The sequence below is a fragment of the Tachyglossus aculeatus genome, chromosome Y2 (genome assembly GCF_015852505.1).
Source record: "Tachyglossus aculeatus isolate mTacAcu1 chromosome Y2, mTacAcu1.pri, whole genome shotgun sequence".
NCBI classification, from domain to species: Eukaryota; Metazoa; Chordata; class Mammalia; order Monotremata; family Tachyglossidae; genus Tachyglossus; species Tachyglossus aculeatus.
Window position 1 is genome coordinate 2430409 of NC_052094.1, and position 11204 is coordinate 2441612.

General features: G+C 41.6%; 1 protein-coding gene across 1 annotated transcript; it reads right to left on the bottom strand.

Annotated features, from left to right (window-relative positions):
* Positions 1 to 891: 891 nt before the first annotated feature.
* Positions 892 to 11048, bottom strand: EQTN (equatorin). Its single transcript, XM_038768077.1, has 4 exons — positions 10896 to 11048; positions 6880 to 6966; positions 5446 to 5599; positions 892 to 1048 (listed from the first exon to the last, which is right to left on the bottom strand). The coding sequence occupies exons 1-4, from the start codon at positions 10969 to 10971 to the stop codon at positions 892 to 894; spliced, it is 474 nt and encodes a 157-aa protein (XP_038624005.1). The 5' UTR covers positions 10972 to 11048.
* Positions 11049 to 11204: the final 156 nt, after the last annotated feature.

Below are 11204 nucleotides of genomic sequence, written 5' to 3' on the forward strand. Positions count from 1 at the left end.
CAAAGTAAGTGCTCAATAAATACAATTGATTGATTGATTGATTGATTTTATGTCCCTGAGCCTGTACTCCCTAAGCACTTTGCTATTCATTCCACCCCCACCCCACTGTACTTTTCAGTAAATGTCTTTGTTCTCTATTTCTTCTCCTACCATGCTTTATTTTAAAGTTTGTCTTCTCCACGCAATTATGGGCTCCCTGAGTCCAGAGATCATGTCCACCAGCTCTCTTGTATTCTCCTCAGCAATTTGTACAGGGCTCTGCACACTGCAGATCCTCACTAAGTACCATTGATTGATTTATTCAGAAGTCAGGGAGTAACAGCAGCCCCTGCTCACTTCTCCTGTTCGTACTCCAGAGGGTGTCTCTACTTGTCTCTACAACGTTCTGACCTTTCTCAGTCAATCTATCAGTGGTCTTTATTGACTGCTTACTATGTGCAGAGTACTGTAGGAAGTGCTTGGGAGAGAACAGTACAACAGAATTAGCAGACATGTTCCCTGCCCATAACATCCTTACAGTCTAGAGGCTACAGTCTAGTCTCCTCTTTCTGCCCTGGCATGTGCCCCTATCACTGCTTACAACTACCAGGATGTCACACTCCTAAGACAGAAAATGTATTCCCTCTGTAAAAGCCAGGGGTGGGGAAAATTATGAGAATACACACCGTATCGAAGACATCCTAATACTCAAGTACTAGCAAATGAACATATAACCTATTTCAATTTCCTCCTATCTGTCAATTATCTTAATGTATTTCCTGCACCAAAGTGTAAGCTCCTACAGGGCAGGGATCATGCTCCCTATTGTTCTCTACCAGGTGCTTAAAACAGGGTTCTGCACACAGTAGGTGCTCAATAAATACTGTAGATTGGTTCTTAGATTGGAATAGTTTATTTCTGCTGCATCAGCACAGGCGGACCACTCCACTCTGAGCTATTTGTTCGGGAGAAGGATGTGTCAGATACATCTTTCAGTGGTTTGAAATAAGATAGGTGGGCCAGATCTGGTCTAATGTCTTGCACCTGGTCACTGGTATCATTAGGAATCCTAGGAAGAGATAAACACATACTTATTACATTTCATTGCAGATGTTTTTCTTTCAATTTGCAATAGGTCTTCCCAGATAATTGAAACATTCCTTCAAATTCAGTAAGCAGCCATTAAGGTTTAAAATTTCACAATAAAAAGTGTGGCAGATATCAGCCCTTTTAATATCAAGTTTTCTTTCTTTGGCCAGGAAGAAATACTTTCTCTCACTTGAAGGGAGGGAAAATATATTTTTGGTTTTGTTTAGTGTTTTGGGTTGTTAATGAGAAGGGCATATTCAAGGGTCCTACATGTGCCCAATGTTTCCTTTGACCACAATTTTCACCTCGTTTGAAGAGATAGTTAAGTTAGCTCTGGAACTGTATGAGGAACTGTAAGCTCACTGTGGGCAGGGAATAGGTCTGTTTATTGTTATACTATACTCTCCCAAGCACTTAGTACAGTACTTTGCACACAGTAGGTGCTCAATAAATATGAATGAATAAATATGAATGAATAAATGAAAGGTTAAGGTAAACCCACTATATAGATACTATATGGTATAGTGTATATAGAGTATACTATATAGTATAGTGTATATAAAGTATACTATATAGTATAGTGTATATAAAGTATACTATATTGTTTAGTGTGGGTGTATATAGTATAGTATATATGAAGTATACTATATAGTATAGTGTGTGCATATTGTATAATACACATGTAGTATAGTATAAAGTATACTACACAGTATACTGTGTATATGCATACATTATATATACTATATCGTGAGTTTACCTTAACCTTTCATTCATTCAATCGTATTTGATATACATATCGTATTTGTATATACGTACAAACGTACACACGTACATGTACACACACACACACAAACACACACACATATCTCAAATGCCATCAAGTCGTTTCCAATTCATAGTGACTTTATGGACATATTTTCTACATAACATCCTGTCTTCTGCCATGATCAGTAACCTTGGTAGTGGCTCTTCCATTATTGTTGTGGTTTCTATCCATCTAGCTGCTAGTCTGCCTCTTCCACGTTTTCCTTTGACTTTTCCCAGAATTAGTGTCTTCTCCAGAGAATTAGTCCTTCTGATGATGTGTCTGAAATATGCTAATCTAAGTCATTTGACCTTCTAAAGACCACATTGGCTTAGTTTGCTCCAGAACACATTTGTTTATTTTTTGGGCAGTCCACTGTATTTGTAATTTACTAGAGTCTATTTTATGGAATTTTTTTTTCCTGATCCAACTCCATGTTTCTGAACCTATGCCCCGTGTGGAGTTGGGAAAATCGATTCCACATTCAGGAGGCCTGTTTTGTCCTTTCCTCTGTGTTGGGGGCTGAGGGAGAGGAGACACCTCAGGTGTGCCTAAAGCTTAGTGGGGGAGCTTGGTTGGGGCAGGGAGATGGAGACTGGGGAAGAGCTTTGAAGGTTTGAGGGAAGCAGAGAAAGGATGTGAAAGGAAAGGTGAAGGGGGAGAAAAGGGTCATTTGAGACTGAGTCTTACTTCTTTTTTTAGTGCTTTGATTAGTGCTTGAATGAGTAACTTACCCTCCCTGCTGGGCCATCTCCTCTCCATCTGAATTGGTGGGAAGTCCCCAACCCTCCTCTCCTCTTCACCTCCCACCCTTTCCCTTTCCTCATCCCCCCCTGCATTGGAGAAAGAAAATTTCCCAGGATGGAGGAAAAATCAGGTGAGAAAATGCATGAAATGATAACCTTTTTTTTTACAGTATTTGTTAAATGCTTTCTATGGGTCCAGGCATGGTACTAAGTACAAGATAATCAGGTTGGACACAGTCCTTGTCCCTCATGGGGCTGACAGTCTTAATTCCCATACAGATGAGGTAACTGAGGGACAGCAAAGTTATGCAACTTGCCCAAGGTCATACAGCAGACAAGTGGTAGAGCTGCGATTCAAACTCAGGTCCTTTTGACTTCCAGGCTGGTGGCCTATCCACCACTAGGCCATGCTGTTTCATACTGGATCTAGATGATTTGCACTGAATGCTTCTTCCCCATATATTTTATTTAGTTAAATGCAGATTACCAATTAGATTAATTGAACCAAAGTGGGTGACAAGGGCCAAAACTGCCTTAGCCCCACTATACTTTCTCTGCTCCCTAAGTTCTGCTGGAAGTGTTATTCTGCCAAAGCAGCCCGCAGAAGTTGATGCTGCTTTGGATTTCCCTTTATTTATATGTTTTGTTGATGTTGTTTCTAGTGGTATTTGTTAAGTGCGTACTGTGTGCCAAGGATTGATCTAAGTTTGGGGTAGCTACAAGATAATGGAGCTGAATACAATCCCTGTTCCATGTGCAGCTCACAGTCTAAACAGAAGGGAGAACAAGGTATTGAATCTGCATCTTGCAGTTGAGGGATCTAAGGCTCAGTGACTTGCCCAAGGTCACAGAAGCAGACAAGTGGTGGAGCTGGGATTATCAATCAATGAAACAGTAGTATTTATTGAGTACTTATTGTGAACAGAGCTTTACTAAGTGTTTGGGAGAATATGATATAACGGAGTAGATAGACATGTTCCCTGCCCAAAATGAATTTACAGTCTAAAACAGAATGCAGGTTCTCTGACTCCCAGGCCCATGACCGTTCTAGTAGCCCACACTCCTTCTTAATGGTTGAATTGTTCCTCATCCCTGTCAGCAGGGCAGACATCACTTCTCAAATTGATTACAGACCAGCAATACTGGAAAATTGGGAAGGACATTCTCCCTCCCCATTATTCCTATCCTGGCTATTCCCATTTGCTGTCCTCTACATGTACGTGTGCATGCGTGCGTGTGCACATGCACGTGCGCGCACACACACACACACACACACACATATCTCGGAGTTCAAGCCCCTGCCTCTACCACCACCCTTCACACCGCCCATACACCCACACACACCTCCTCCCTCTGCCTAGTTTTAATCAATTTTCATAACTTTCATTCTTTTCCTACAGCTCCAAAGTGGTGAATTCTGCCACTAGATTCACACTTGTGAAAGTACAAAAGAACAGAGTTGATAGGCACAGTTCCCATGGGTTGGTGGAGGGCATGGTGGTAAGAATTAGACAGTGTCCACTGCAGGAGAGATGGAGGAGGGAGGAATTCAGGGTACGAGATCCAAGACTTATCTGCACCTCCCCATCACAAGTACAGCCCACAGTTTTTGTTGTTGTTGTTGTTGTTTTTAAATGGTATTTGTTAAGCACTTACTATATGTCAGGCACTGTACTAAGTGCTGGGGTAGATATAGGCTGATCCACTGCCCCTATCTCCCCATCCCCACACCTCCCTGCGAAACACCTACTTGCCACTGCCAGCAGGTCACATTCACTTGAGGTTTTTTTTTAATTTTTCAGCTCAGTTTTACCACGAAAAAGGTATTTACTTAAGCACTTACTGTGTGCAGAGCACCGTAGTTCAGCACTTGAGAGAGTAAAATACAACAGAGTCGGTAGAAAGATTCCCTGCCCCCTACTCCAGCACTACAGCAAAATGCTTGGCACATAGAAAATCCTTAATAAATGCCATCATTATTCTTCTGTAATTCTTCTTCTTCTCCCTCCCTTTCATCCACTAACTTTAATAGATTTTCACAAGAACAGCCAAACCTCTGCTGCTCCCTGGGCACATTGGCAGCTGATAAAGAGGCTCACTTGGAGTTGAGGGTTCAAAGCTCCTGCTGGAGGGAGTAGTAAAGGTGGGAGGAAGGGAGACTTCTGGGTGGGGGCAGAAGATAGGGAGAAAGAGATTTGCAGGCTCTGTTAAAGCAGCAGCAGTAGCAGCAGCAGCAAGAGAGGAATAAACACCTGGAATTTTTCTCTCCCCTTTGCTTCTCCTCCATCACTTCAGAAGGAGGAAGCTAGCAGGGCACAGCAGGGCGCAGCCCCCAGCCTGAGAACTTGTGGGAATCCCCCCAGTCCCTGCCTCTGGTGGTGGCCTGACCCAATGCTGTTATCTCCCCATCTCTCCACCCCGGCCAAGAAACACCTGCTTGCCATTGCCACCAGGCCATATTCACTTGAGGTTTTTTGTTTTGGGTTTTTTTCTTCATTTTTAATTTTTCAGCTCTATTTTCAGAATAATAATTCAGTCCTTTGGTAACTAGTAAGAATATTTGGGGAGAAACATTAATTCTTTTGGGATGCCAAGATAAAATGATTGCACAGTGAAAGAACAATTTATGAAAGATTATTCTAATGGATATAAATATCTTTCATTTCAGTCAACCTTCCTGGCACTATGATGCCATTGTGGTGACCTAACAAAATGCTCCCGAAGTAACCTGAAAGAGCTCTGTACACAATTTACTTCCAGACAGAAACTGGGAGAGCCTGGCCCAGTTTTTGACCAGGACATCTATTCAGTGACATTAAAACTTACGCCATTTTCTTCAGTCTACAGAACAGACCAAGGCAGACACTTGCCAGGAATAGGGAAAGCATGAAAATCATCACAGTCACAATTAGCAGGAGTTTTAGCTTGTAGTCCTCTTGCTTAGCTCTTGCACTGTCGATTTCAGTATGCAAATCAGAAGCTTTGGAGAGAGAAACCATATTTACTTTCAAAAGTATTACTCCTTACAAGTAACTTTAGCACATGAAGAGGTAAGGAAGAATCAAAGTTGGAATCTGTTTCTGGAGCTGGAATCGAATTTTACAGGACCCAGTGGGGCCACTGTCGATCCATTTGGGCTGAGGGCTCACAGGGAGCATGGCATTGCACAGGAAGATTCTGTGAACAAGTCTTTCAGGAATAGATCAAGGTCTTCACCCCTCCAGACAGTGTCCTGTTGACAGGAAGGGAGTAAACTATATGTTCAGAAGTACAGAATTTTTTTCAGGCCATTGGATTGTCATTTGTTGTGCTGAAAGTTTTAAGTCATAACTCCCAGAGGCCTGAAAGGGATAACGATGTTGCCCCAAAGTGGGCATGTTACTGTCCTTGACATTAGCTGGTTTTTGTCCCACACCTCCTGCCATATTAAACCTAAATCCAAGTAAAGTTAGGAAGTGTGTTAACATTAGACATGCGCATTCTGAGTTGGGTCTTGATTGCTTATTCAATACACACTTTGAGGAGCACTGGTTTGTAGCCTGGGCAGTGGTTCAGGAGTTCAAATTACCCAGAGCTGTGTAGACACTTGGAGGAGTGAGTCTGACAGGTCCCTGTTTCATTCTCAGTGAATTAGATGAGTTCCATGGGGAGATTCAATTTTATTTTAAAGAGGGAGGAGTGTCAGACTTGAGGATAATGAAGACAGTCCACAAAGATAGAATCTCAGGGAAAGTGGGTGGGCTGCTCCAAACACTTCACAGCCCTTTCTTAACACACCTGTGCATGTTCAGATGTTCAGACTGATGACAACTAGAATGTAAGCTCGCTGTGGGTGGGGAACATGTCTGTTTGTTGTTGTATTGTACTCTTCCAAGCACTTAATACAGTGCTCTGCATACAGTAAACACTCAATACTATCGACAGGCTGCCTTGACATCTAGAAATGCTACAGCCCCAGAGAGGATCATGAGACCAGGAGGAAAATCCCAAACCAGACATAGGTATTGCAGATAGCAAGAGCAGGCACGGTGTGAGGAGAAAACATTCCTTTCAGTCATCTGGTTGTGTGCTTCTCCATATGCTTTTGCACTGAAATAACATTATGGGTGCATCCTTGTGTAAAGGCATTTGGGAGTAAACACCAGTGGAGGAGCAGGGAAAGTGAACCGAGGAGGCGATTCAGGTGTTGGTGTTTGGTGGTGTGAGATGGGGATAAGGGGGTTTCACTAAGAAGTCCAGTTGAATACATTTTTTTCTTACATGGCCTTGCTCTATACACCGCACTTCTGTGGGAAATCTTCCCTTCTGACATGCGTTCTTCTAGCTCTTTGGAGCTTTCTTTCAGATCTGTTAAAATAAATACAGTTGTCATTGTAATGAATGATAATAGGGTTTTTCTTTTAGTTTTCAACATATGGTCCACATATGCCAGTCTCTCAGAAATCTCTTAATGTCAAATGTTGGATGTATATGGCAAAATGTCACACTGAAGAAAAGAAATTAGCATCCACTTGGATTGCCTAGAATATAATTGTACCCTCCCAAGGGCTTAATATAGTGCTAATTAGCATCCACTTGGATCTCCTGGAATGTAACAAATGTTCATTGTACTATCCTAAGGACTTAACACAGTGCTCTGCATACAGTAAATGCTCAATAAATATAACTGAATGAATGAATGAATGAATGAATGAATGAATGAATGAATGAATGAATGAATGAGTGAATGAATTAAAGGGACATTTTGTCCTTCCCTGGAGTCTCTAGGTGGAATGGAACCTCTTTTTTTTCCTTATTTTTTAAAATTCCTCAGGTTCTCTGTCCTTTTTCTTTCAATTCTGGTTGTGCTGATAAATGTTGGATTATCTCATTTCAGCATCAGTTGAGTTTATGTACTCAGAACATAAGAAGAGAGCTACCACAGATCTTTATACAAATTAATTTATTCACTCATTCAATCATATTTATCATATTTTTGTGTACAGAGCACTGTACTAAACACTTGGGAAAGAACAATACAACAATAAACAGTGACAATCCCTGTGTATTTTACCTCAGGTAAAGTACCCCCAAAAGAGTTCCTATCAGATTAAGTTTTTAAATCTATTTTTTAATACTATTTATTGAATAAGCTCTTCTCACTTCAGGATAAAACCTAATAAAAGACAGGTGCTCAAATTTGTGAATATAATAGACAAAGATGGACATTTACAGATATTCCTCTCATATAAGTTGTTTTACAAATAAGTTATAAACACATGTAAACAATGCGACTGGGACTGTGGTTCTTACATTGATGTTTTCAGCCTCTCACACCCTCATAGGTAAATTTCGTCTTCTTTGACTGTGCAGGAAGGGCAACTGTGCCTATACAAGCAGCAGGAGTAGCAGAAGAGGCAGAGGTAGTCTTTGTTGTGTCCCCCAGACCCAGGCAAAGTTGGGTTGGGGCTGCACTGAGGCAGGAGGAATGGGTAGGAGCCCTCAGACAAAAAGAGGGAAGGGGAGGGAGTGGGGGAGAGAATTCAGCAGAAGAATCTGCAAACGCAAAAAGTCAGGTGCAGGTCCAGGGGTTTGTAAATCATCAGGAATTGATTTCTCTCCGGAAACTCCAACCCCACTTCAAACCAGACCTATTCCCCACCCCACGACCCCCAGTTCTATGCCCAACCCTGGCCTGGCTCCTTCCTGCTGCTTCTGGTTTAGACTTCTTTGCTTTTCCAACTCCCTCATCCCCACCAGCTCCCTTTCTCAGCTTGGTTCTCTCTCCACCATTCCCAGCCCCAAAGCATGGATGTGTAGTGTACTTTTCCTCCTCTCAATAGTATTTACTGAAGACCTACTGTGTGCAGAGGCCTATATTCAGAGCTTGGGAGAGAACAGTACAATTTATAGGGAGTTTCCAGTATAGTGGTTGTTCACAAACCTGCAGTCAGAGCCTCACTGCAATTTTCTGTGTCCTAAACATTCAACAACTCAAGAGTCCTCACACTCTTAGGATTGTTCTGTAGGCAATGTCTACACCTAGCAGGGAAATACAACATGGAAGGGAGACCTCAGGAAGCTGGAAGAAGGAGGGGTATGTGGCTGGAGGCATGCATATATGCTTGCGTTTGTGTGTGTGTAGAGAGAGTGGGAGAGGTGGCACGGAGCTGTGTGTGCGCATGGTTGGGGGTGGTGTGTGACAAGATGTGAGTGTGTTTTGGAGTGTGTAGGCAGTGCAGATGTGTTTATGTGGTTTAGTGTTAAATATGGGTGCCTGGAATATGCTCGTGTGCACACATGTGAGGGTGTGTGGGTGTGGGTGTGTGTGCTTGTACGTGTAGGGCCACAGTGTGACTTGTAGGGGAGATTGGCAGGTGTGGGAGGTGAGACAGGGGAGAATGGGGAGCCATTTGAAGTTTTCAGAGAATATATTTCTGCTGCATGTGCTGTTGGTTGAGACTTTGCAAAACAGATCAATCAGTCAATCAGTAGTATTTACTAAGCATTTACTGAGTCCAGAGCACTGTAGTAAGGGCTTAGGAGAGCCCAATACAACAGGGTTGGTAGACGCGGTCCCTGCACAGAAGGAGCTTACAGTCTAAGTTGATAAAGTGTCAATCTTTGTCAGTTACACCAAAGCAGAAGCATGCTCCTTCTAGTCTGGTCCTTGATGCATAAATCAGAATTAATTGATTGATGGATTGATTGAGTAGTTTCTGTACAGTTCAATGGTGATGAGGTTTCACAATTAGCTATACATTTTTAACTTGAGGTTTTTTATGATTGCTGCTGCCAATTTTGGAACATGTTATCAATCATTCAATCATATTTATTGTGCGCTTACTATGTGCAGAGCACTGTACTAAGCGCTTGGGAAGTACAAATTGGCAACATATAGAGACAGTCCCTACCCTTCTATTTTCACATCACATCATAAAGTAGGAAGTTAAGAGTATTCCTAAAGCTAAAAATTAGGTGAAAATAGATCAAAGCAAACAAAATATTGTGCATCCTAGGTTATCCGTGAGTTTCCCTGCCAGAATCAGTTGGGAAATCAAATGTCTGCATGTTTTAGTGCCTGATCTTATGATCAGTAATTCACCTTAGTAATTTAAACAAATCAGTAATACCAGATTTGGTTCAACATTTTCTGAGATCATGGAAAAGCACATTTCCCCGTTTGGTCCATGTAACAAGCAATAGTACAATATGGGTTTTTTTTTTCCTTTTTGAAATATCAGTTGGTAAAGAGCGATGTAAAATGCTCAGTAGAATCCTGGAAAGAAAAACACTTCAGTAAAAAATAACAGTATTATTCTGTAGTGTAAGCCCTTCTGGATTCATCACTGTACCCTATCACTTATCTCTTCCTTCTCTCCATCTTTATCTTCCATTCCCTTATATTCTCTCTCACCCATTCTCCTCTTCTCTTTTCCATTGCATTTTCTTGTTTGGGGACAATGCAAAACGAACATCTCTATATATGTTGCCGACTTGTACTTCCCAAGTGCTTAGTACAGTGCTCTGCACACAATAAGTGCTCAATAAATATGATTGAAGGAAGGAAGGACACAGAGAAACAGTGTGGCTCTGTAGAATGAAAGGGCCAGGAGTCTGAGGGCCTAGATTCTACTGCCAGTTCTGCTACTCATCGGTCAAGTGACCTCAGTCAAGCCATGTAACGTCTCTGAGCCTCAGTTAACCTCATCTGTAAAATGGGTGTTATAAGACTGTGAACCCCACAAGGGACAAGAACTGCACTTAGTACAGTGCCTGGCATATAGTTAAGCACTTAACAAATAGCACTGTAAAAAGATAAAGAAAAGGACTTTCCCGGTGGCATCTCTGTGTCTAAAGGAAGATGGTGGGTTGAGAAAGGAGGAAGCAGGCAGCAGCCATAATTCAGCCTTTTGTGTGTGATGCTAAAACAGGGAAAGATTGTTGGAGCAGTCCCCAATCCTTTGCAGTTATATGATTCAGCGGGGCAAATCCCATCCGCCTTTATCATTTCATCAATCAATCAATCAACCAATCAATCAATGATATTTATTGAGTGCTTACTATGTGTAGAGCACTGTACTAAGAGTTTGGGGTAACGCACTACAACAGAAATAGCGAGCATGTTCCCTGCCCATTATACTCTCAGGTATTGCATAAAACCATTTAGTTCTATCCTGAGAATTCATGATAGAAATGAAATCACTTTCCTGGGGAAAAAATATCCACGGTTTTCTTGTCTTGTTAATTATTTTTCTTTATAGCTGTCACTTTAAAATGTTTGAAGACAAACCTACCTTTCAAAGTAGTGGTACTTTCAGTGGTTCCTAAGAGAATGAACAGAAATATGAATATCAGTGATGGAAGATTCATAGTAGGATATATACAAAACAATTTGGAATAAAAATCCAAAAGCTGAAGGGAAAATGTTATCACTCTCCAGTGATTCTCTAGCTTTCCCTTTGTTTTTATTTCACAGAGTCTAACCAGAATCTTAGGACCACACAACAAAAGGTGTCACAATGTATGCAAATTTCATCCAAGATTCCTTCTGAATCTGTCAAATGACTTGACTTGCTCCTTGTATTCATCCCCCACTCCCAGCC